At 46.1% G+C, this 27172-nt stretch overlaps 1 protein-coding gene across 1 annotated transcript in view; it reads right to left on the reverse strand.

Annotated features, from left to right (window-relative positions):
• Positions 1–27172, reverse strand: part of ADAM11 (ADAM metallopeptidase domain 11) — a 152047-nt gene that overhangs the window by 48022 nt on the left and 76853 nt on the right. Inside the window, exons 10-14 of the mRNA XM_082271739.1 lie at positions 21203–21271; positions 8640–8806; positions 5195–5279; positions 1002–1092; positions 861–912 (exon numbers count right to left, since the gene is read on the reverse strand). Coding sequence (XP_082127865.1) covers positions 861–912; positions 1002–1092; positions 5195–5279; positions 8640–8806; positions 21203–21271 — 464 coding nt within the window. The remainder of the gene's footprint in view (positions 1–860; positions 913–1001; positions 1093–5194; positions 5280–8639; positions 8807–21202; positions 21272–27172) is intronic.

The raw sequence follows: 27172 nt of genomic DNA on the forward strand, positions 1-27172 counted from the left end.
TCGTTTGGCTGTACTTCTCCTTTGGATCAGAGTAGTGCAGTTTCTTCTGCACTCCTGTGACCCATTTTCAGCAGACAGCCGGCTGAAGCTGCGGTCGGCTGACATCACAGAGCTGGTCCAGGCTCGGGAAAGATTGCGACTATATGGTCTGGATCCACCCACATGCTTGGACCCACACTCAGCTCACCACTGAGAGCCTTAGCCAGCCACTCCTGTTCCCTCCACAGCCAAGCATTCCAGTGAGCGTGGGAGGGCAGGGCAGAGAGCCGGTGACAAAGTCACCAGCTCTCTGCTCAAGGAGCTTTGAGAACCGAGCGATGGGCAGTGTTTTATCGCTTGGTTCTCAGTCTTCGAGCCGGCGGGGGACTGATGCCACATCCACCTAGGTAAGTATGATTCTCTCTCCCCCCCCCCCCCCCCACCAAAAAAAAAATTCCCATACTTCTCTTTTAAAGTCAACATATCCAAAGCAAGGCTTTAGACCTTGCCACTGGTAGTGATGATGTATGCACTGTAGGCTGCTAGACCATGGGGAGAAGATTTTGAAGGGACTGGTCTAGCAGCATGGAGAAGGAGAGAATGGGGTAAGTCAATTTTCTTTTCTATGTCCTCTAGACCAAAACAAGCAATTAACCCTTGCAGTGTCGGCAAGGGCAATTTTAAAGTTTCCCAGAGTCAGGCTATCTTGTCCTGTTGGCCACCTATCATAGTGATATATGAAATAAATGTATCTGCAGCCCTGCTATTAAGACATTTAGAAAAGTTTTTCTGGCAGGTTCACTTTATGGGATAGAAAAGCTTCATTCTGCTGAATTCTACAATCGTACTACCCATGAAAATGCATGTCATACTACACTTACCCAGTATCCTCCATAATACAGCCCAGCCACAGATCCGGACAGCTGCACTCACCTGCAATGGACAAGCTATGTTACCATGTGCCCATCAGCAGCAGAAAAGTTCAATCTAACCTAGGTCCAGCCATCTGGGGGAGATCTTACCAGCAGCCAGTCGAGGTTTGTTGTACATCATGCCCAGGTTTTGTCCCAGAGTCTGTGCCAGTGTCACTGCCATGGCAGGAATGTTTCCATACTACATGGGGTAATAGGAACAGAAAAAAAAGTAATCTCGTGGCCTCAAATAAGATCTCTTTAGTTATGTGCAGCAACTGCAGTTTCAGTTAAAAAAAATATGACTGCAAATGTTGAATTTCACTGACTCAAAAAAGTCAGAGTTTCTGATCATCGGTCTCAAAGAACATATGCACCCAGTAAAATTATATTTTCTAAAGAACATCTGCAATGGAATATTGACCTATTTCTCTAGGCATAGCCTACAGTCCTACCACAGTCAGGTAAATGTGTGGACCCAGGGAGGTCGACTTTAGATGGAGTACAGGGAGAGGGATATCATATACATAGAAGTATAGCTAGCTCATCTGATCACAGTCAATGCTAAAGCGGAATTCCAACCAAAAGTGGAACTTCAGCTTTAAGTACTCCTCATGCCCTGACATGCCACATTTGGCATGTCATTTTTTTTTCTTTTTTTTGAGGGGGAGGGAGAGGGGAGCGGGTACCTAGTTTTGACAGGTACCCGCTTCCACTTCCCCTCGGAGGGCCACGGCACCCCGAGCAGAAGTTCTCCACTCTTCCTCCCACCCTGTAATCTTCTGGGACACAGAGGTTCCAGAGGATTGCCCAGCCATTCAGGACGCACAGTGTGACTCCAGCATGTGCAACCGGCTGTGAAGCCACAAGCTGTCACAGCCAGGTGCCCACACTAGTGAGGTCGGTGCCGCCGTGAGGAGAGGGAGAGGAGTGAGGCTTTGAGCGGCTGCATCGCTGGATCCTGGGAGAGGTGAGTGTGGGTTTATTAAATCTTTTAATAAACACAAAAACCAGTGGAACTCTGCTTTAAAAGCTATTTTTTTACTACTTTCAAATGACATTTGTCATATCACCAAAAATACTTTCCATACGAATATTCATGTGAACTTTCATTTGAAAACCTACCAGTGTATTGCCAGCTAAAGTTTTCATTAAAAAAATAAATAAAAAAGTCTTAGCAAGGGGCAAGACTTAGAGCCGGTTCACATTATTGCGGCTGCGGAGATCGCATTTAATTCGGAGCGCACTGCTCCTTCATTACATGCGATCTCATGTGCGGATGCGAATTCAGCCATACACTTTGTATGGCTGAATTTGCACTGTATCCGCACCAAAGACGCACAGGACCCTTTTTTTCAGCCGCATCAGGATCGGATGGCACAGTGGTTCACACTTGTGCGATCCGATCCTGTGCGAACTGTCAGATCGCACTGCGATATGCGATCAAACTGGGGGTGTCGTTAACATTTAATTGACACCCCCTGCGTATCGCATATGGCAGTGTGAACTGCCAGATGTGCGGATGCGATGCGGGAACAGCCTGCGAATTCGCAGCCTTCCCGCATCGCACAAGTGTGAACCGAGCCTTACATTCCCATACTGCCGCAGCTAGAATTCTCCTGGGTTGTGGAAGGTAACACAGTGCTGGGCCTGTCACAGACACACCAGTGCCGGCTATGCCTGCCCTTTCCACCCCCCTTCCTTCATTCATACAGTAGATGCTGTATTATAGCTTTCATCAATAAAAAGTGCTCTGTGAATGGAGGATGGGCAGATGAATAAAGATCCACCTCCTCTGTTCATAGATCACTTTTCATAGATAGAAGCTATATAGCACAGCTTCTATAAATGTTGGAGGGGGGCGGAAAGGCCCGGGAATGGTCCAGAGTTCATATAACCCTCACAGTACTGGAAGATTACCATTGCAAGGCTATAAAGGGGAGCAGGCTTCTGATTTCATTTAAGAGAGCAGCTAGCAGCACAAGTGACACTTTGCATTGAAAGTACCGTCCCCTGTGCTGATTTTTCTTTTTTTTTTTAAACTAAACCTAGGCTTTAACCTCATTGTAATATAGGATGGGGCAGGCTAATGGTCTTCCAAATCTCTAAAACTATAAATAAAAAATGAGGAAGCCCATCATCTTTATGCTCTTCCTATATAGTATATTGTAGTATAAAAGTGATATATTATAAGATCAGTCCTGCCTAAACAGCTGTTGCCATGGCAACAGACAGAATTCTCCACTGATTGCCGATTGGCTGCTTCCTATGAGCAGAAATTTTTATATCAAGGTTAGTAGGGGAAAAGTCCTAAGGTTTGCACAGTGGAGATTGCACCGGTTGGGTTACTAAAAAGCATATAGTTAAAATGAACAAAGGAGATCTTGGATATTTTGAAGCGCAAGACTGCCAAAATTGCAGCACATTAAATAAATCATATGCTGCATAAATGTTTAATAAAGCATACGGGATGTAATTGTTGTGCAGTGTGGTGGAACAAAGGAAAATCTGGAGCTGATAGTTAAACTTGCGCCAGTCATCCCTGTAAAGCAGGTAACAGCTGGCAAAGCTTTTGTAAGCAATACCTAGATGACATGAAATGTTCTTGCACATATGGCGCCATCTAGCGGTTGCAAAGCTGCACAACAACTAGGCTTTTGACACTTGTGCCACATAAGGCTGGCCATACATAATACAATTTTCCTTTACCAAAAACATATAATATGAGGTCAAACCTAAATATTTTCAATTTGTATGCAATAAGGCAAGACCCTTGCACCACATAGCTGAAGGTAAATCTAAAGAAAATTTAATAAGAAAATTGTATAACGTGTTGCCAGCCTTTAGGCACTTAGCTGCCTCGTGGGGTAAAGATCACATGCTGTGACTACCAGCAGCGTTGTAGACCTTTATTATCCTAAGAGACTGTTTTCAAACAGATAAACCCTGTGCCATAGGGATAGGGTGTGCAAGCTGGAATGGTTAAGGCTTAACTGGTATCTGAAGTGATCATACTAATTAGCCCTCTGGGTCCTATGCAACTTACGTTAGTACACACTTTGTTCAACAGTAGCAAGCCCTATTGAAGGGGGGCCTTTAAATCCTTAAAATGTATTGGCTTTTTATGACATAAGTTTGAAAAAAATTAAATCTGGACCTGATATGTGGGGTTTCTAAGCAAACAGCCAACCTTTGGACTCCACTCCTGGGAGAGCTACCTATGGAGAATCATAACACCTGACTGAGTTGACCTATTGCTTTAGGAGATTCGGCTCCCCACGCCTTTCTTTTGTCTGACCCTGTATAGTAGTCACAGTGTGAGATGGGAAGATCAGTTAACCACAACCTGTGCAGCATTGCAGAGTCTAAAGTATGTAATGAGTCAATATGGCTGCCCTCCTGTATACATACATCTACAAACTTTACCTAGAAGTAGGGCTTTTAAGATAAAAAAAAAAAAACACATTTCTAAAGTATTTACAGCAAGCTAATCTCTTTCAGATGTCTGTCTGAAAAAATGTCAGGGTAAACCTGAGCAAAAGGCAAGTCTGTGCTTCTAGGGAGAGGGGCATTAAAGTGGCTGTAAACTCACAAAGATGGAACGAATCCTCCCACATAAATTGTACCTGTTTATCTGCATCCCTCTCTTCTCTACATCCGTTCAAAATGCTGCATTTTAAAGCTCATTTGTGAGCTGAGGTTACACTCTGCAGAGCTCAGTGAGGAGAGCTCTGAGAGATGATTGGAGGGAAGGGACACCCCCCCCTCCACACAGCACACAGGAACAGAGCTGAGACTGTCAATCAGTTGGAGGTCCCTCCCCTGTCACCATTTTTCGCTTGATGTCAGGAAAACTTGTTAGAAATGACTCATGCTGACAGCAAAGGAACAAAGCAGCAGACAGAATTGACAGTGTTCTTCATTGAGACAAGTACACACCACAGAGGGATATGCTTTGTTCATATTTCATGTCTGAGGCTTACAACAAATTTAAAGTGAACCTGTTGCTTTTTCATGCCAAGATTTTACAGTTCCTCTCTGAAGTAGATAACATAAAAGTTGGCCTGCAGTCTTTTTATTTTAGTTGATCTCTTCTCAGCTACCTCTCCCTATACTACAAACAGATAATTTTATTGTTTTGAACAGTCACATAGAATAGAGGGTAAAACTGCTCACTGATATAGTGAGATAGTTTTAAATAAAAAGGCTTGTGTAGCATGGACATGTGTCAAGTCAGCTTTGAATGAAACCAGTGTTTAATTTATTGTAAAAGAAGAGGAGACCGGAAAATAAAGAACACTGACCTCTATCAATCCTCCACCTTTGGTTGGAGAGCAGATTCCACCAAAATAGGCTGCCCCGCTACGACTGTTTTTAAATGTACGTCCTCTAAATACAAGAAAGAGCAAGAATTAGTGGAAGGGTTCTGGGTGAGAATGAGGCCTGGCTAGAAGAAAGATGGCATGTTAGGTTTATTAAATATTTGAGAGGGGTTCTTGCTTTCTGGTAAAATTGGGAGCAGATTAAATCAATAAACACAATCATTTTAGCTGCTTTTCCTACAATAGGAGAGCAGCTAATCTGGGGTCCAGGACCACACACACACCCTAATTTATTTCTGATTGTCAGAGGCATGAAGGAATCACTTATGAGGGCGATGACTAATGTCTCCAGTGGAGGTTTCCAGCACAGAAGGAAACTTTATAATTTGTTCAAAGCACTGTTTCCATTAAAAAGCAGTAAAGGACCAAAGTACCATCAGCGCTAAGTAAGGATTAAGTCATCAATTATTCATTTTGGCTTGCTCTATGATGAACCCTTTACCATAAGATCTTCTTCCAGTCTACAATAGTCCACTGGCGGTGCTTCGTGGCCCAGGCAAACCATTATTTCCTATGTTGCCATCCTAGTAATGGCTTTCTTACAGCCACTCAACCTGTCAAACCTGCAGCTCGAAGTCTTCTATTCATAGTTGATACTGAGATTTGCTTACTTTGATCAGTGTTGAGCTGTACTTACAACTGTTGTATTGTGAGCTGCCCGTCATGCAAGCTATTGACTTTCAGAAACTTGTCTTCTGATCCTGTTGTGGTTTTGGATCTGCCAGACCTCCTCCTGTCAGAGTTTCCAAGTGCCTTTAGATGGTGAAGGAAACTGCACTTCCTAACATCTTGGCATTTTTTGCAATCTCTCGAAAGAAAAGACCTACACTTTTATGGGTTATAATGGTCTGTCGGTCTTTCTTTGTTAAATGTAATTTTCTCGCCATTTTGAGAGCAATATACTACTTTCAGCAGTACAATACTATCCAAATATTGCTTAAGAGGGTGTAGTAACACAGTCTGTTTCAACACTGCTTTTATACAGGCCGAGAGCTTGAAAGTAATCAGCCAAATCTGGGATACCTGTAAAAATTGTTCACATAAACTTTCAAGGCTTAATGTACTTACATTGATGCAGAAAAACCGTGAGTTGGTAACCTATTACTTCTTCCCTGAAAGGCCTTTTTGTATAACTTACATTATTCTTCAGTTTTTGTTAAAAGTTTAACGCTTCCCTTTGTACCATTTATTCACTGGACTTGAACTATTTAAATTTAAATAAAAACTGGAAAAATAGGGATTTAAAATGTATGACCAGTAGGGTAGGCATGTACAGTATCTCACAAAAGTGAGTACACCCCTCACATTTTTGTAAATGTTTTGTTATATTTTTTCATGTGACAACACTGAAGAAATGACACTTTGCTACAATGTAAAGTAGTGAGTGTACAGCTTGTATAACAGTGTAAATTTGCAAATTTTTGTGAGAGACTGTGTGTGTGTGTGTATATATGTATATATATATATATATATATATATATATATATATATATATATATACACACACACGCACACTTATTTTAACAGTGGCAGAACATAGAATGTCTTCTTCGTTTTCAGTTTGCAATTAGATTTGTTCATCGCTGCCCGATAATGGGTTCCCCCATAAGGTGAACTTAGAGCAGAGATATCCAATGTAAACATGCTGCAGACTATTACAATTCCAAATAATCAGAGCAGAAATCCATAAAAATAAAACGAATAATGAAAAAGGTACGCAACATCGCTTGCAATAAAGAAAACAACTATTTGCATTATTTGCCTTTGAACCAAGATGGGTATTAACTCTGATCTACATTAATGGGGCATAGGATGTTACAAAGACGCATTCTATTTTTTTCCCTCTTTTCACTTGCTCATATTCCCATCTTTACTTGATATAACAATATAGAAGGTATAGTGGGAAATGCATTGTGGGGCGGAAGACGTATAATATGCACCAAAGACGATTGTAATGGGAGGTGAAAACAAATTACACACTTATAGACATGTAGGTCCAGTGTTTGACTGCCACAACCTTGACTGGTATGCCCACTAGCACTACTTCTGATACTAGACAGGGCCATGTTTACCACAAGGGCCAATGCCCCAGGAAATCTCATAGTACAAAGCTAACAATGTGTGATGGATAGGATATAGTACAAGACTTTTTTTGTTCTATAAGTGACTTGTTTTAGGTATATTGTGAGGCTTAGTAAATCCAGGGCACACTTTTGGATCTGGTGGCTAGGTTCCATGACCAGTCCAAAACAGACAAAGGGCATTAGAATTCTTAAAGCGGACATTGCACTGATATAGCATAGGCCTACATAGTACACTGAGAGCCCTCTTCTTCATCTCGAAATGCTGCACAAAAATAAACACTGTGGAGGGAAAGTTAGTGAATATGCTTAACCCTAGGTGAGGGTGACATCACCATCTTTCAAGTAGGATCCTAGGAAATCCCAAGTAGCCCATGGTTTGCAAAAACACAAGTCTGCACTATGCTGGATCAACACCTCATGAGCTAGATTTGGGAAACAAAGTATTCTCCAGGAAATCTGGATGATTATGACCCCCTGGAAGAGGCTGGAGGAAAGAAAGGTCAAAGGTCAAGTCACTACCCGCCCCCCTTCCCCACAGTTTTTTTTCCTTTTGTGCAGTGGTTTGAGATGGTGAGTGGGCCCATAGTGAGTAAGTGGACCTTGCATGAAGTTCAAGGTCTAGAATCAGGCTTTTTTGGTAAATATTTTTGGTTATGAGGATTCCATTACATCACCACTATCCCAAATCCAATGGCACTACAATTGTATATGTTGCAGTACCTTAAAATGAACCTGTTCTGGCCTGAAAAAGGTAACCATGCTGAAGTGCAGTGACACTACTATGCATAAAATACCTGGTTGGTCTTCAATATGATCATCATACCCCAGTAGAGCCCCTTGGATCAGCAGTCTACGTTGTACAAAGGGCTACGACTTCTCTCAAAGCAAGATTAAACCATGCCCACTTTTGGCCCCTGTCATTAAATTGTCAGAGCCGCAGTGCCCACTAAGGTTCTGGCATTTGAAAGCTAAATGACAGGTGTGGAGCTTAATCTTAAGCCTTGTCTACAGCTAAAGCCTAGGATCCAACTAGGTTCCTCAGGAACAATTCTGAAGACTAACTCAAATATCTGCATGCACCACAAAGTTCTACACTATGGTTACCCTAGGCACTTTTTAGCCCAGCACAGGTTCAGTTTAGAACAATGTATGAGTACCATGGTTTAACCAGATGAAAAGGAGCTTTAACCAAACTCCAGAGTAATGTACGAAGACTAGAAGTGACAACAGTGGGATGCTTAATGGATTATAGAATAAGGTGCAGCTAACCCCAGTGGACTCACGAGAAGAGGTGAGTGGCATCGCTATGTTCAGGTATCTCTGTGCTTCGGTACTTCATGAAATCAGCCAGCACTTGCAGAGGGTCTTCACTCACTGCAATCTTGTCTCCTGCAGTCCAGGTTTCCATGGCGACCAGCACGATCCTGGTATTTAACTGCTCCCTGAAAATCTAAGAGGAAAAGCCAGGAATAAGCCAGGGTGGGCTGGGGGAACCACGGGAGGGGAATGGAACTGGTGAGGAGATAATTAGAGGTGTGAGGGGAGGAGGGGGGGGCAGAACACTGACAATCCCAGACTAGAAAATCGGTTCAGAAAGGTACTGAGAACTAACAGGGAAATTACAGTATACTGTACAGTCTAAACTACCATTGCTGGGATTGTCTTATCTACATTACTTATCTACATCCACCGATTCCTGGGGTTATCCAATCATCTTCAATTCAACAAAACAGGTTTAAAAAGAAAATAAATACCAGGTATGATTGTACAGTATATTATGCTGATTGTCAAAACGTATAAATGGCCATACACAAAAAAAAACGGAATTTTTGTAAAATCTTACCTGTAAAATTCCTTTCTCTGAGTCCTCCGACAGTCGCCGCCCCTTCATATTCATCACCAATGGGTTATGTCCTCTTATCCGTAGGAGTAGCTAGGCAATAGAATATGTTAGTACAAAAGACTTTTAACATATCCCCACCCCCAGGGGGTGGTCCCCTCAGTACATAACCCTCCACTTCCTGTAACCAAACCAGTTTCAGTGAAATAGCAGTAGAGAGTACATGAAAAACCCCAAAAGAGGGGCGGGGGCGGCGACTGTCGGAGGACTCAGAGAAAGGAATTTTACAGGTAAGATTTTACAAAAATTCCGTTTTCTCTTACGTCCTCCGACAGTCGCCGCCCCTTCATATTCATCACCAATGGGATGTCCCAAAGCAGTGTAAACATGAGGGGTGGGAAGAACGCAGCCGCGCCCAAGGCAACGCCGTCTCCCCATCAGAGAAAGGAACCTTACCAAAGGAAGGAAACCAGTTGGGCATAAGAACAAAACACTCGCTCAACAGGAGCAAGAAAACCCAGGGAAAAAACAAAAGTCCCAAACAGTCAAAGAACCCGCAACAAGGGCTCTAGGGAACAGCCGCACTAAGAACCTTGCGGCCAAAGGAAGCATCAGCCGATGCCTGAACATCCACTCTGTAGAATTTTGTGAAAGTGTGAACGGTCGACCAAGTCGCCGCCTTACACACCTGGGCCACAGAGGCCCCATGACGACAGGCCCAAGACGTACTCAGAGACCTGGTAGAGTGCGCCTTCACAGGTACAGGGGGAACTTTCCCCTTCAAAGCGTAGGCCTGTTCAATGGTCTGTCTGATCCATTTGGCGATGGTAGAAGCCGACGCCGTCATGCCCTTCCGAGGACCTTCCGGAAGAACAAACAAGGCATCCGACTTGCGAAAAGACTCAGTCGACTTCAAGTAGTCTCTAATCGCCCGGACAACATCCAAGGAGTGAAGCAGCACCTCCGTCGGATGCTTAGGCTTCGCGCAGAGCGAAGGCAGGACAATATCCTCATTGAGATGAAAGTCCGAAACCCTCTTTGGAAGAAAAGAAGGGTTAGGTCGCAAGACCACCTTGTCCAAATGCACAACCAGATACGGAGACTTGCAGGACAAGGCTGCCAGCTCCGACACTCGACGAGCCGAAGTGATAGCCACCAAAAAGGCGACCTTCTTGGATAACAAAGACAGCGAGATCTCCCTGATCCTTTCAAACGGAGCACGCTGCAATACAGACAGGACTAGATTCAAGTCCCAAGGGGGTAGAGGGTCCTTCCTAGGAGGGATCAGATGACGTACCCCCTGCACAAAAGTGCTAACCAAAGCGTTAGATGCCACAGGACGCTGAAACAGAACGGCCAAAGCGGACACCTGACCTTTGATCGTAGCCAGCGCCAAACGCTGTTCAACACCCGTCTGAAGGAAGGACAATACCCTAGACACTGAATAAGTGGTAGGAGAGAAACCCCTGGATTCGCACCAGGCAAAATACGCCTTCCAAGTACGGTAGTAAACCTTCCCCGAGGAAGACTTCCTCGCATTGATCAAGGTGTGAATGACCTCAGGGGAAAGACCCCTGTTCTTCAGGACCTCGGTTTCAACAGCCAGGCCGTCAAAGCCAGCGACTGTAAAGCAGGATGGAAGATCGGTCCTTGCGACAGAAGATCTTCTCGAAGAGGCAGACGCCACGGGACGTCGATTGCCAGATTTACGAGGTCTGCGTACCAGGACCGGCGAGGCCAGTCCGGTGCCACAAGAATCACCGCAGTTGGTTCCGAGTGCAACCTGCGAAGGAACCTGGACAGCAATTGGAGCGGTGGAAACGCATACATCAGTCGGTACTGATGCCACGGGGCAACCAACGCGTCCGACGCGTCTGCCCGAGGATCGCGCGTCCTTACCACGAACCGTGGAACTTTGTTGTTCAGACGAGACGCGAACAGGTCTACCTCCGGAAGGCCCCACTTCGCGCACAACATCTGGAAGACATCCGGGTGAAGGGACCATTCCCCCTGGTCCAGGGTCTGGCGGCTCAGATAATCCGCCTGCCAATTTTCCACTCCCGGAATGTGAACTGCAGATATTGCCGGGACATGCGTCTCGGCCCAAGACAGAATCGCAGCCACCTCTCGAGCCGCCTGGGCACTCCTGGTGCCCCCTTGGTGATTGATGTAAGCCACCGCCGTGGCATTGTCCGTCTGCACCCTGACCGGACAGCCGTGGAGACTGTCCGTCCAACGACGAAGACAGAGGAGTATCGCTCGCAGTTCCAGAACGTTGATCGGAAGGGAGGATTCCTCCTTCGACCACACACCCTGGGCGGACAGAACGCCCAGAACACCACCCCAGCCCGACAGGCTGGCGTCCGTGGTGATCACCGTCCACGAAAGGGGACGAAAAGACTTGCCCCCCGACACTGAGGGGGACCGAAGCCACCACAGAAGATCCCTTCTGGTCTGAGAACTCAAGGATATCTGAAGATCCAGAGAGTGCGGTCGCCCGTCCCACTTGGACAATATCTCCGCTTGGAGACCCCGAGTGTGAAACTGAGCGAAGGGAATCGCCTCGAAAGCCGAGACCATCAATCCCAGACACCGCATGCACGTCCGAATGGACGAGAACTGATTGTCCCTGAGGGACCTGACTCCCTCCTGAAGAGTCCTGAGTTTGTCGTCCGGTAGGAAGACCTTCGCCTGGACAGAGTCCAGAATCATTCCCAGGTATGGGAGGCGGACTGACGGGCACAATGTTGATTTTGGGAAATTGATCGTCCAACCAAACTCTTGCAGAGTCTGCAACGTGACGGACAGATCCTTCACCAGACCTTGGTTGGTCGCAGACCGAACCAGAATATCGTCCAGATATCCCAGGACCGATATGCCCTGGGCTCTCAACAAGGCCAGAACCGGAGCCAGCACTTTGGTGAACACCCTCGGAGCCGAGGCGAGACCGAAAGGCAAAGCCACAAATTGGTAATGATCCTCCGCTATGGCGAATCGAAGGTACCTCTGGTGACCCTCGAAAATGGGGATGTGAAGATACGCATCCTTCAAGTCGATGGAAGCCATGAACTCCCCCGGAACCAGGGCAGCCACCACCGACCGCAGGGATTCCATGCGGAATTTGCGCACCCGCACAAATCGGTTCAGCGCCTTCAAGTCCAGAATCGGACGCACCTTGCCCTCTTTTCTGGGCACGGTGAACAGATTGGAATAGAACCCCCGAAATCTGTCCCGATGAGGCACCGGGACCACCACACCCTGAGCCCTCAGGTCCTGCACCGCTAGACGCAGGTCCCGCAAACGCTCCGGGGATAACAGAAGATTTGAGGGAAAAAATCTGCTCTTCGGCCGAGAGAGAAACTCGATCTTGTAACCGGATCGAACGACTTCCTGAACCCACCTGTCCCGAACCCGGGACAGCCATGGCCGAGAGAAAGCGAGCAAGCGTCCCCCCACCCCAGACTCGGGTGAGGGCGCCCCTTCAGGCCGCACTGTTGTGGGCCGCAGAACCGGATTGGCCGGACTTTTGCTTACCAGCCCACGGCTTCTTGTGGGAGCCTTGACCCTTTGACGGCTTGCCCCTATAGTGTGACCGAAAGGCACGAAAGGACCCCTGATGGGGTCGAAAGGAAGCATGCTTCTTACCAGGAGCCGCCTTGGGCTTGTGGGATTGGGGCAATAGCGTGCTCTTACCACCCGTGACTCCCTTAATTAGTGCATCTAAGGATTCGCCAAAAAGGCGAGAACCATCATAAGGCAGATTGGCCAAAGTCTTACGGGAAGATTGATCCACAGACCAACACTTCAACCAAACCAGGCGGCGATTTAACACCGCCACACTATGTACACGTGCAGCCAACGGAACCATATCCAGGTCCGCATCACACAAGTACATGACACCCTGGTGGATTTGATCCACCATATCCAAAGTCGCCTGGGGGGCAGAATCAGCCACCAGGACCCGCCTAAGCACCTGCGTCCAGCTCGCGACCGCTTGGGCCGCCATAAGAGAAGCAAATAAGGCTTTTAACATAGAACCCATAATAGAATAGGTGTGACGGGCAAGAGATTCCATCCTCTTGTCCGTGGCATCCCGGAACACCGGGGTGTCTTCAGCCGGAATCGCAGTGGATTTGTTCAAAACCGCTATCGCATGATCCACCGGCGGTGGAATACACCAGCGCTCATCAGTAGCAGGCGTAAAGGGATAGCGTAGCTTAAACCTACTAGGTACCGCAAATGGCTTGCGTATATTACGCCACTGTTCTTTTACAGCGTTTTGGAAATCATCAGTGCAGGGGTACACCTGCGACGTTTTGCGCCTTTTCTGCGTCCCATAAGCCGCCAAGGCAGCTGGAGGACATGATTCTTCCTCTAACCGCAGTGTTTGCTTGATAGAAGCAACCAATTCATCCATGAGTGCAAGCTCCTCAGACGAGCCAGGGGGAGAATTATCAACCCCCTCCACCTCAGCCTCCATTTCTGACCCGATAAGGTCCAGGGAGGAACGGGACCCCGATAAGGAGACCCCAGCCACATCAGCCCCAGCACCATCACCCTCTGAATCAGAGGAAATTGAAACTCTGGGCCTTTTTGTGGATTGAGCAGCCACCAGCATTTGCACCTGAGTCGCAAGGCTAGCCACAATCGCAGCCAAATCCCCCCCAGGGGGGGAGAGTGCAGACCCCTGGCTTCCCACTAAGGTTGTAGGAAATTTGTTTTCCTGAGAATCCATGCCCCTGTAGCAGTAAAATAAATGGGTGACCGCCCCTTTAAGAGAGCGCTGCGATCGTAGCCCACTGCACACAAACACCCCACACAAGGGACCCCCACAGGGACAATTAAACCAAGGCAGGATACAGGGAATAGAGGGAAATGAACCTGGAGATCGCTGCTGCTGCTGCTGCCTGCGGTGCTCCTGATGGAAAGGAAGTGCTGGTATACAGGGCGCTCTATTAAAGCCTATGGAGGCTACAAGAAAATGGCCACCATGCATGTAAAACATGCGGCCGGAGCGATCGCAGCCAAAATGGCGCCGTTTGGCGCCGAAACCGCCGCTCCCACACCCCATGAGGGTGAAGTAAAAAACATCCAAATTGCCCAGCAAAAGGAAGCATGTTAAACCGCCGCAGCGGCGCTGTAATGTGCCCCAAGCATGAGAAACTCAAGCCCCACAGCACACAGCCGTTCACATACAGACTGACACAGAGTGCAGCACAACCCCCCCCTCCTGCCGCCCACAGCATGCAACATGAGGGATAGGGAGACAGTAACATTGTGAACACAGGGTAAGGTAACACAGTCCCAGACTGACACCCCCCAGACAGACAGGTCCCCACATACATACACTTACCTCTAACATGGCGTGGGGAACCCGCACAGGCGAACAAACCGCTGAACATAAGGCAGGGAGAGTCGCATCTAGGACGCATCAGAAGGTGGGTTGAGAAACCGCACAGCGTCCGGTGAGGTAGCCACCTCACCTGGCATCCCTGCACGACACAGGGATGGGTCGTTCAGAAAACTCAGGAGCGATACCTGACTGAACGCTCGATGGCGGGCTGAGAAACCACCGACCCACAACCTGCGACCAGGGGGGTCAGCCCGAGACGCAGCCCGCATGATCCTCTTCTTCCGAAGAACTAACTAACGCTGATAAAATAACAGCTAACAAGAAAGAGAGAAAAAACTCAAATAAAATCCAAAGAAAGGAAAGAGAGCTGAGACAAGGTGCCCCAGCACAGAAACATCCAGCCACTCCTGACAGCTAGACAAATGAAACTGGTTTGGTTACAGGAAGTGGAGGGTTATGTACTGAGGGGACCACCCCCTGGGGGTGGGGATATGTTAAAAGTCTTTTGTACTAACATATTCTATTGCCTAGCTACTCCTACGGATAAGAGGACATAACCCATTGGTGATGAATATGAAGGGGCGGCGACTGTCGGAGGACGTAAGAGAAAAAAAACTTTAGCATCTGTGTACCCATTCCTAAATACTAGGTATGAGCTACAATCCAGACTCTGATACCCCATTCTATTAGTAGAAGAGAGCTAATATCTGCCCGTCACCCTAAGGAGGTGTAGTGACTTGACTCTGACATGAAGAGCACCTGTCTCATTCCCTAATGCACCAACAGAAGAATAATCACAATTTTTTTAAATTTACAATTTATTTACATTTCTTTTCTTAAAAAAAAAAAAAAAAAAAAAAAAAGAAAAGGAAGGTGAATATTTCTCTGCTAAAGTGAAGGAGAAGACCAGCAGCTGGGCACAGCGCTGGATCAATCAGAGGAGACGGGCTTTTTTCTTTTTTTTCTGGGAGGGGGTGTTAGAAAAAGGTAGCTAAATGTTTTTACCTAATGCAGAGAATATATAAAAAGGAGAAAAAAAATGTTTGGACTTTAGAACAAATTTAGGGACATGTGACAATGGGCTTTTGTCTGTGTCAAATGTTTTGCATTCTCAAAAACTTGACTATGAATGGAGGAGATAGGTCTGTTCTGAAACCTATCCTTCAGAATCATTGACTAGTGAATTTCATCTCCATCTGACCTGCTTCATGCAGGCTTTGCATTCATACAGGCAACTCTAGGCTAAAAATTCTGAATTAACCTGCTGCAAACTACTATATCTCCCTAAAAATTTCTAGAAATCTTTCGCACCAATATAGAACTTTAGGGATGCTAGTTACCCTTTTCGGGACTCTTTTCTCTTGAAGACTTTTTTGGTCTCAATCTCTACTTATTGTCTTTTCAGTGATCGGGTCAGACCCCGTATTACTCCTAGTATGTGAACCCTGCCAGTATGCTCTGATGGCCTCCTTGGTCACTCGGAAAGTTTTGGTGCACATTTATTTGCTGACTCTATGCTCTACCTTAAGTAATATATGGTACTCACTCAAGCTGGAAGAATATGTGCCCCTTATCCTATTCTTTACTGTTCTGCTTATTTTGACATCTTTTTGTTTCTGTAAAATTGCCGGGGTTCAGGCTTATGTGCTTTTCAAAGCTTTGTATCTTGATTTTCGTCAAGAAAAAGATTGACAGTTAGAAATCTTTTGCATAAAAACAGGGATTCTGGGTTCACATATATTGCAATTACACGTTCAAGCTGGCCAGTTCTGCAGTAACCCTCTGAACACAGCTGTACACGATGTTATGTCAAAATAAAATTATATTGTAAAGGTTTGATGATTTTCTAGACACATATAAAAATCAGTTTTTAGCAGTAAACATCAGCCTTCTTATGTGAACTTTTCTCAAACAAGTGCCAATGGAACACTACAATGGGGAAATATATACTATTGTTGTATATTGGGCAAATGTAAACAATTTGATGAGCAATGCACTCATTTTTTGGGGCTCTTATTTTTTTTGAGGGTTTATGGCCAAAACACTGTACCAATGCTGCATCAATAAGTCAACAGTAGCCTGGCCTTTTTGAGATATTTTACCTATGGAATATATCAGTGGTCCTCAACCCTGGCCTACAGGGCCCACTAACAGGCCAGGTTTGCAAGATAACTGAAATACATCCCAGGTGATATCATTTGCTGCTCAGTGATTGCAGTACTCTAGTCTGTATCTCCCCAAGGTAATACTTAAAATCTGGCCTGTTAGTGGGCCCTGAGGACCGGAGTTGAGGACCACTGGAATATATGATACTACAATGCCATCTAGAGTTTGAGTTAGACAATGCTTCTGTCATAGAAACTGATGTAGAGGTAAAGGGATTCACCAACCTTCTAAATAAAAGACTAGCAGCATAAGCTGAAATGGAGAATCCATAATTACCAAGAAACTTCAACTGCGGCTGATGCTAACGTTATACTACGCATGAGCCCAGTTTCTGCAATTGCTAAAATAGCCAGGAATCTTGGTCGCCTACAGACATTGTGAAGCATCTTTAACTCAAGCTAAGTGACTTTTTAGCATACCCCTATAAGCATATCATCAATTGTCAATACTCTTCCGCTAGGAAGGTTAGTTAGCGGGTACATGTGTGTTGTATGTAGGGTTGCCACCTCATCCCTTAAGACCGCATTCACATTGATCCGACTTGGAGCGCGACTTGTCAGCCTGACAAGTCGCGGTCCGTCACGCTCCCATTGTGTAGTACAGGAGCCGTTCTAATAGGAGCGACACAAGTCGCTCCGACTTAGAAAAAGGGTCCTGTACTACTTCGGGGCGACTTGCATAGACATTAATTTTATGAAGTCCGTGCAAGTCGTGTCGAAGTCACGCTGCACGGGACTTCACAGGTCGCCCCCCTAAGTCGGAGCGACCTAGTGTGAACCGGCACTTAAACCCGAACACACATGAATTACACAGGTTCTTAGGCTAATTTAATGCAGTTAAGGCACCACGTTTAATTACCAACTTAATCAGCCGCAGAACCTGAGCAAGTAATATGTGTTCAGTTTTAAAGGGATGAGGTGGCAACCCTGGTTGTATGCATATTTGTAATGCTCTGTATGTCTTGTATTTTTTTAATATAACTGTATGTAGTTTATATGTACAGCATTCTTGTTTAGTAAAAGAAAATTAATATATGACATGGGTTTCTGCTTCCTTGCTTTACTTTAGCCTAAAAGAGACAAAGCAAAACCACGCCCATTCAGATTTTTGAGTAGGGACTGGTTAGAAAGGGATCACTTTGATGCAGCAGTCCAGCTTGAACATGCATTGTAATATATGAGAACCAAGAATCCCTGTTTTTATGCAACCTTTTCTAGCAGTGTTGCTATATGAATGCAAAACCTGCATGAAGCAGCTCTAGGACAATTTAGAAGGAGATCAAATGCACCGGTCAATGATTCTGAACAACCTCAGAAGTGCCTCACATTGATGTAATCTAAACAAGCCCAAAGCCCATCCATATGGGCCCCAAAAGAGGCCTTAAGTGAGGTTTTCAGCCTGCCATTGGTAACTTCTTTGTAACAATGCTAATTGTCTGGATGTTTCTAGTTTTAATAAATTGGGTCACTAACCTGGAATAAGTCAGCACTCACAATCTGTGCATATTCCAGTCAATGACCAAACCAACTGGAGTAGCATCTAGCATTTTTTAGAAAGGGACACCAGTGCCAGCACATATTGTATATGGTGTCCTGAGAAGTTTTCCCTAAGAGCCGGTTCACACTGGGGCGACTTGTCAGGCGACTTGGTCGCCTGACAAGTCGCCTGCCATAGATTAGCACAGGAACTGTTCTAATAGGAGCGACACAAGTCGCTCCGACTTAGAAAAAGGGTCCTGTACTACTTTGGGGCGACCTGGAGTGACCTGCATTGACTTCAATGATATGAAGTCCGTGCATGTCGCTCCGTGGTCGCTGTGCGCGCTGTGCACCACGACTTCACAGGTCGCCCCGGCAAGTCGGATCGCCTCAGTGTGAACCGGCTCTTATATAGATGCTGTTGGGCCCTGGATTATAGTATATTATAATACTTGATTTGTGTTTGTTTGTTTTTTTGTTACAATAATGAAAGTTAAACAGGTATAGCAAAAGACACAATGTAGTTCCAGGGCAACAGAATATATATTCAGTGCATGAAAATTTGTGGTATGAAATTCTCCATAGGGAACAAACAGTCTGAAGCAACTGGATATAGACAATAGTGAGCACTCCTAAAAGCAAACCTAAAGATCATCCACCCCCGAGGAGTATGGCATGCCTCACAGAAAGAAGGAGAGGTGTGCAAGGGACACGGCCAAGGAGGGTAAAGCAGTGGCGGAGCCAGAGGGCTAGCTGGGGTGGCATTTGCCACCCCAGACAAAGTCCTCGCCACCCCTGTTGCCACCCCGCTCGCGCTGCGCTCCTAAATAACGAGTGGGTGGCCGCCCGGCTTCAGCTAGCTATTCTCGAGAGGAGATGGATGACTCAGATGAGGAGACTGACTGTGAATCAGAGGCAGAGCGAGCAGCGCGGTGAGCAGCAGCAGCAGCTGGCGCCGCCGTGAGCCGCTGCACAGCTAACCAATCAAGCGTGCCTGCACAACTGGTTGGTTCGCTGTGCCGCTACTCACGACGTGATTGGTTGGCCAGCCTGTGTGTGTGTGTGTGTGTGTGTGAGAACTAGCTGCGGGGGCGGGCCGGGCCGGCATGTCACGTGGTGGGTGGACACTGACTGGACCGTGGATTTCTTCTTTACCGTGACCTCGAGTCTTGTCTTCTACCAGCAGCTGCAGTACCACCTAAGCCTGACCTCCTGCTGCTGTAATCGTCCATTAGGTAAGTCTCTCTGGTGGTCTCAGGTCTCTAGATTCTGGAATGGATGTACTAGTCTTCTTCTAATTAATACTATAGCTCATGATGGATGGGCCAATGTGAAATGATAAAGTCACTGAGTGTCACTGTCAGATCAAATGTCAGAGTGAGAAATGACTGCCAGTCATTTCTCACTCTGACATGTGATATATCTGACACTCAGTGACTTTATCATTTCACATTGGCCCATCCATCATGAGCTATAGTATTAATTAGAAGACTATCATCCATTCCAGAGACCACCTGACCAGTGACCACCAGTCATTGACTGGTGGTCAGGTGGTCTCTGGAATGGATGAACTCTTCTAATTAATACTATAGCTCATGATTTGCCAATTTGAAATTATAAAGTCAGATATATCAAATGTCAGAGTGAGAAATGTGTATTTTCAGACTGACTGAGGAGCTTCTTCTGTTTGAATGAAAGTTCATGCAGACTTGATAGCAAAGCCTACTAGCCTAGAAGAAAATCAAGCGTTGACCTGATCCTGCCATAGCTGCACACTTCTGCTTAACATAAGTCAAAAGGAGATTTTACTTTTGAAGGCCTATTTTTAAAGTGACACTAAACTCTGTGTAAAAAAAAGATTACATTCTATTCAAGGGTGTTTTCAGAAAAAGTACATTTTCTCTGCCCCCTCCAAATCTCCAGGCTCCATTTTTTTTTTCTTTTTGCTGCAATCTAACTTCCTGTGGGTTGCAATGTTCATTCTCCATCATGGCCCCATATTGTATGCAGGAACATAGCCACAGTCTCTCCTGCTTGCTCCCAAGATGGACAATGGACGATGACATCTGTAGTGAATGTAGAGCAGTGCACAAGACTGCAACTAATGCGTCCTGCTTGTTCCAAACAAATGGAAGTGGGGGGGGGGGTTGTAATCAGAGAGGTGGCAAAAAAACCCACAGTAAAACCAATTTCATGAAAAAATAGAATAAACGGCCATTAAGAAGTGGATATGTTTGATATTTTTGGAGAATAAAGATCCCCTCCCTCCACAGCCTCTGTAACATTTAAAATAGGTGTGGCACCCAGCCGTGCCTTTTATTTATAGAAGTCTGTGAATGAAACTACAAGTCCCATTTCCACCACGATAGATGGACTTGTAGTTCCAAAGGACTGTGAGTGTGCTGATCAGCAACGTGCTCATATTCCATTCCCACTTCGAACAGCTCTGAAGCTGAAAGCCCGTACAGAAGTACGAGCACAGAGCTGTAGGCAGTGTCTGCAAGAGCCCCCAAAATAATACCTTGCCATCCCTTTGCCACCCCTGTTTTAAAAGTCTAGCTCCGCCACTGGGGTAAAGGGGTTATATGTCTCCCATCAATCCCCCAGCTCAACTCAAGGCATTTTTCGGATAGGCTGGATAAAAAATAATAAAAAACATTTTGCCTGTAATCCTTAAGGAGGGATTATACTAACTTTCTGTTCCTGTGACACCGAGAAAATAAATAGGGGAGCGAGAGGCTGTCACCAGGACAGGAATGCATAGACATCAATAGACACTTTATTAGAAGTTGTAATCCTTCCAAATATTTTTTTTTTTTTGTCTGTGTCCCTGTTGGTGAAATTTCCCATCAATTCCTGTCCCTTATGAATGCTTCTGGATAAACCATATCAGACATCCTGGTACTTGCCACTGATTTGAATGATTTCACAGTCAGGGCACCCGAGCAGACTGAAAATTGCAATCACAATGTAACATACAAGACAAAATAATCAGCAGGCTATACTTACAGTGTCTGCTAAATTCACCACTGATTTGGCAAAACTACTTGTAAGACCCAGAGACTGCCTCTGATCAAGCTGAAGGAAACAAGGTACAGCTTTAAAATCAATACATTAATATAAAGGATCTGCGGATCATTTCTAGTATATTAATATTGTTTTGTTGCAAATTGAAAAAAAGGAAATACTGTATATTGTTTATTTCTCATCTAGACTGGCTTCTTTTACACATAGGTGTCAAAATAAGTCAACTTCTGGACCGGAAGGATTTGCTCTCTGAATGACCAGGTCATTTTTTGTGATTCGGCACTGCGTTACTTTAATGGAAAATGGCGCGGTTGTGCGACGCTGTACAGAAATAAAATTCATGTCCTTTTTTCCCCACAAATAGAGCTTTCCTTTGGTGGCATTTGATCACCTGTAAAAATTTTATGTATTGCGCTATAAACAAAAAAAAAAGCAACATTTCTGAAAAAACACAATATTTTTCACATTCTGCTATATAACATTCCAAAAAAAAAATGGATTTTTGTAAAATCTTACCGTAAAATCCTTTTCTCTTAGCTCATCGACAGACGTAGTCCTCGGTGATACACCACCTTCGGGTTATGTTACCTCCGCAGGAGCAGGACTAGACAGGAAATTAAAAAGCTCTGGCCACACCCCAGGGGCAGTCCCAGAGGGTATATCCTCTCTCTCTCTGCCTCAGCAAATCAGTTATGTGAAAAAGCAGTGCTTAGAGAATTTAACCCAACCCAACTCCAAAATAGAGGGGCGGGGACTACGTCTGTCGATGAGCTAAGAGAAAAGGATTTTACGGTAAGATTTTACAAAAATCCATTTTTCTCTAGCGCTCATCGACAGACGTAGTCCTCGGTGATACACCACCTTCGGGACGTCCCAGAGCAGTATCACAACTGAGGGGTGGGAAAATGGAAATCAAATCCCAATCTAGAAGGCCCAACCGGTGCCAATTAGAAGTTTACAATGCTCATCCTTAATGATGAGACTCAACAAAAAAAATTTTCAAACAGAAAAAAACCCTCGAGGTAGACCACCGGTCTCCTCAAATTGCGGCCTGCAAAACCTTGCGGCCAAATGAGGCATCCGCCGATGCCGTCACATCAATTTTATAGAATTTTGTAAAGGTATGTACCGACGACCAGGTGGCCGCCTTACATACCTGGACCACTGACGCCTGATGGCGAAAGGCCCAGGAAGTACTGAGCGCTCGAGTGGAGTGCGCCCTAACAGGGAACGGAGGACTCTGACCCTTAATAGAATAAGCCTGTACCACCGTCTGTCTAATCCATTTGGCAATGGTCGCGGCAGATGCAGGCAAACCCTTTCTGGGGCCATCCGTGATCACAAAAAGTGAATCCGTCTTACGGAATGATTCCGTAGCTTTCAGGTATACCCTGATTGCCCGAACCACATCTAAGGAATGCAACGCATGTTCCCGATGATGCTTGGGCTGAGGACACAAGGAAGGTAGTACAATATCTTCATTCAGATGAAAATCTGAAAACCACCTTAGGAAGAAAAGATGGCTTAGGATGAAGTACTACCTTATCCCTATGAATCACTAGGTATGGGGACTGGCATGATAATGCAGCCAGTTCTGACACCCTGCGAGCAGAAGTAATAGCCACCAAGAAGGCCACCTTCTGGGATAAAGTAAGCAAGGGAATCTCCCTGATGTTTTCAAAAGGAGGTTTCTGTAGAACCGACAAAACCAAATTAGGATCCCAGGGCGGTAAGGGCGCGCGGACTGGAGGAGCCAGGTGCCGCACCCCCTGGATGAAATTCCGCACCAAGGATTTGGTAGCTAACGGCTTCTGAAAGAAGATTGCTAATGCTGAAACTTGACCCTTGATGGTGCTCAAGGCTAGCTTCTGCTCAACCCCTTGTTGCAAAAAGGCCAATATTCGAGACACCGAATAGGTACGTGGAGGAAATCCTAAAGATTCGCACCACGCAATATAAGTCTTCCATGTGTGATAATAGACTTTGCTGGAAGTCGCTTTCCTTGCTTTAATAAGGGTAGGAATGACAGAAGTAGACAAACCTCTGTCCTTCAGTACTTGGGTCTCAATGGCCAGGCCATTAAACCCAGCGACTGTAAAGCATGATGGTAAATTGGTCCTTGAGACCACAGACACTCCCTGAGACGAAGTTCCCACGGAACGTCTGCGACTAGCATGTCCAAGTCGGCCAGGCCGGCTTGAGGAGGCCAGCCTAGAATCTCTAGGACCACTAGCGCTGATTGGATCTGAACCAGGCGTCCCTAGAACTATCTGGCCCCGACCATCCGAGAAAATCTGGTCGTTTTCTGTTTGCACACATTTATCAGATACCTGATAGTTATCAGGAAGGGTGATCTTTTCTGGTTGAACCTCAGGGACCGAAGTCACCCGACTAGAGGCTACTTGGCCTATCTGGTCAACCAGATCCGATTCCTGTGAGGTATCGGGACTAATCTTAGGAAAGGGTAAAGGAAAAGATCTATTCAGGGAACGGTAACTACCGCTTCCTGTGGTACTTAAATGTTGGAAGGGAAGAATCGCACCGGTAGTAGTGGTAGATGCTCGATCTGATGTCCTGAATACCGGTGAAAACGTCCCCCCACCCTGAAACCGGGTGGGGGCGCACCTTCAGGCTGTGTACTCCTTTGCTTCGGGTTTGGCTGGGTTGGTCCTCTGCTTGTCCGACCAGCCCTTCTTGAATCCTCCTGGAGGAGTCTTGCCTTTCCCGCTAGTACCAGCCGGGCGCCCTTTATGGGCGGTAAAGAAAGGTCCTCGCTTGTTGCGAGGTCCCTTAGTTTTTGCAGCCTGTGGCAAGAAAGTGCTCTTGCCCCCAGTGGCATCCTTAATGATTTCATCTAGGTTGGCCCCAAATAGACGATTCCCCTGAAAAGGGAGATTGGTCAAGGTCTTTTTGGAACCTAGGTCAGCTGACCAGCATTTTAACCACAGCACACGTCTGAGGATCACTGCTAACTTAGATGCATGCCCTAATAAGGGAGTTGTGTCCAAGGCTGCGTCACAGATAAACCGTAGCCCTTGTATGATCTGTTCCACCAAATCAGATGTCTCCTGGGGAATATCTTTTCCCCTAAGATCTTGGCGTACCATTTTCGCCCATTCCGTAAGTGTCTGGGAAACTAGACCAATAACAATTACTGGTCTAAATGCTGACCCTATCAGAGAAAAGATAGTGCGGGACTCTGCTTCTATCTTTCGATCCACCGGATCCTTAAAGGACGAAGTGTCCTCCACTGGAATAACCGTGGCTTTATTCAGCCTGGAAATAGGCGGATCCACGACTGGTGGTACCGTCCATTTCTTAATGATGGATTCCTCAAACGGATAGCGTCTAGCAATACGCTTGGAAATAGTAAAGGTACGTTTAGAATGCTCCCATTCTCCTTTAATCTGATTACCAAAACATTTAGGTACCGGAAAAGCCTTCGCCATCTTGATGGGCTTATTAGTACCGAAAGGCCTCTCTGTTTCAGTTGCCTCTGCCGGTAAAGCCTCAAGTTTTAAGGTTTCTTGCACTGCCACAACTAGTGCGTCCACCAATGCTTCTTCCTGAATTATAGCAGGAGAAGAAGCGTCCTCCTCACTGTCTGAGGGGGCTTTACCTGGGATAACAGCCTTTGCAGAGGAACCTGCAACTGCCGTGACCATCTCTGAATCTGAGTCAGAGGTGTCAGATAGTATAGGGGTAGGCGGGGGTCGCTTCCTTGACCCCCGTCCCTGACAGGCCGCCTCCACCCGAGCCACCATAGACTCCAAGATTGCTGTAAATGATTCTATACTCTGTGCACCGGCGGGTCCCGAGGCCCCCTCGAGGGAAACAGGTGGGGGAATATGTGTGGCAGGGTCCATGATAACTCCAGTTACTTCCTGGATAATATAATTCAAAAGAAAAAAACTTTTTTTTTTTTTTTTTTTCTTTTTTCTGACCCCCAGCGCCACAAAAAAGCCCCTTAGTGTTACCTGCTAGGGATCCCTATCGATCGAGAGAGAGAGAGATAGACCCCCAGGCTCACCACTTGATGCTCAGAGTTAAACTGCAACAGCTTACAGCGCTGTCCTGACAAACAGGAAGTCTTTTGGCTGGCTGCCCAGGAAGAAGGGAGGCGGCTCCGCCCCTCTGCACGCCTTCCGGCGCCTCCCCCAAGCTCCACGAGGTGTAGGATCACCTCAAACATGGCCGCCCCCATGCTGGAGACACGAGGCTACGCCAAAATGGCGGCTCGTGCGATCCAGCAAAAAAAATGGCGGCGGCCTGTGCTGACTAGCGGTGTGCTGCAGGGCACACAACACTCTCTCTGCATGGGGATATGGCGTGGTTGGCGGTACCGGCCCTGGCGGACCGCATGGCCGTTCGGGAGGCCTGCTAATAGCTGGAGATCTGATTTGGAAGGCAGTCTACATGTCCGTGGCTTCTGACTGGTAGGTAGCTTATACTTAACCCATAAGATTCCCAGAATGCCACAGATTACATCTTTAAAACATGTATACAATAGATTGTTAGCTCCCAAACCAAGCCTCCTGGCTTTTTGTACACATAAAATCACACTCAAAGTAGGAGGATTTGTGACATGTTATAGGATAGAAAGAACTCTTTCTTACCATACAGAGAGGGGCCCGCGTTCACCACAAAACCTGTCAGGGAAAAAGGGGGAACATACTACTCACCATACCGGAACCAGGCGGGCACCAACTCCTGACAGTACCCCTCTCCACCGGGGCGGGAGGGCTGTCGACCGATACGGACGCCGTGACTCATGGTCTTTGGCGTTTCAGCGAGACGTTTAACTCGCGGGTTCAGTCCTTTTAATGGGACTTTGTCGCGGCCGACCCAGCGCGGAGCTATGGCCTGCACGCGCTCGTAGGCTGAACTGGGGTGACCACCGGATCTCAACATCCAGCCCGTCGCCCAGTTCAGCTTTCTTGCTTGAAGATCTCACAGGAACACTGGAGAAAAAAAGCTGTCTAAAAATCCTTTTTAGAAAAAAATTCTTGCCAGGACCTAAGATCCCAGCAAGGTATCTAGGTCCTTACTCCTAACTAGACAGAAAATAACTGATTTGCTGAGGCAGAGAGAGAGAGGATATACCCTCTGGGACTGCCCCTGGGGTGTGGCCAGAGCTTTTTAATTTCCTGTCTAGTCCTGCTCCTGCGGAGGTAACATAACCCGAAGGTGGTGTATCACCGAGGACTACGTCTGTCGATGAGCGCTAGAGAAAAAGAAATTACAAAAATCTAATTTTTTTCATCCTTTTAGGCCAATTTGTATTCTGCTACATATTTTTGGTAAAAAAAAAAAAAAATTGCAATAAGTGTATTTTGATTGGTTTGCGCACAAGTTATCGCGTCTACAAACGAAGGGAAAGATTTATGTCATTTTAATTTATTTATTTTAATAGTAATGGCGGCGATCTGTGATTTTTACTGGGACTGTTGACATTGCGGTGGACAGATGGAACCCCTAACTGACAATTTTGACACTTTTGGTGGGGACCAGTGAAAATATATGCACCGTTACTGTAATAATGACATTGGCAGGGAAGGGTTAACCTAGGGGTGATCAAAGGGTTAAGTATGAGCCTAGGAGAGTGTTTACTAACTGTATGGAGGATGGGCTTGTGAAATGACCACAGAGACCTGTGATCCCATATAGAAGGATCACAGGCGCTCTGATCATTTCAGAGAGAAGAACGGTCAGCTGTGTTTACAACAGAAGTAGTGATTCTAAAGATGATAGAGGAATGAAGCAGCAGACAGAGGGATGTGCTTTGTTCATATTTTATGTCTGAGGTTTACAACCAGTTTAATGCCCACTGGGGGCCCCCTAATTGCTGAAGCAGAAAGTCTATTGTGCCAGATGGAGCAAGGCACATAAGTACCAAACAACGACTTTACCTTACTGGGCTAGAGAGATGTCCTTGAAGATCTGCTGGAAGAC

This window comes from Pelophylax lessonae (genome assembly GCF_965119305.1).
Source record: "Pelophylax lessonae genome assembly, chromosome: 11".
NCBI classification, from domain to species: Eukaryota; Metazoa; Chordata; class Amphibia; order Anura; family Ranidae; genus Pelophylax; species Pelophylax lessonae.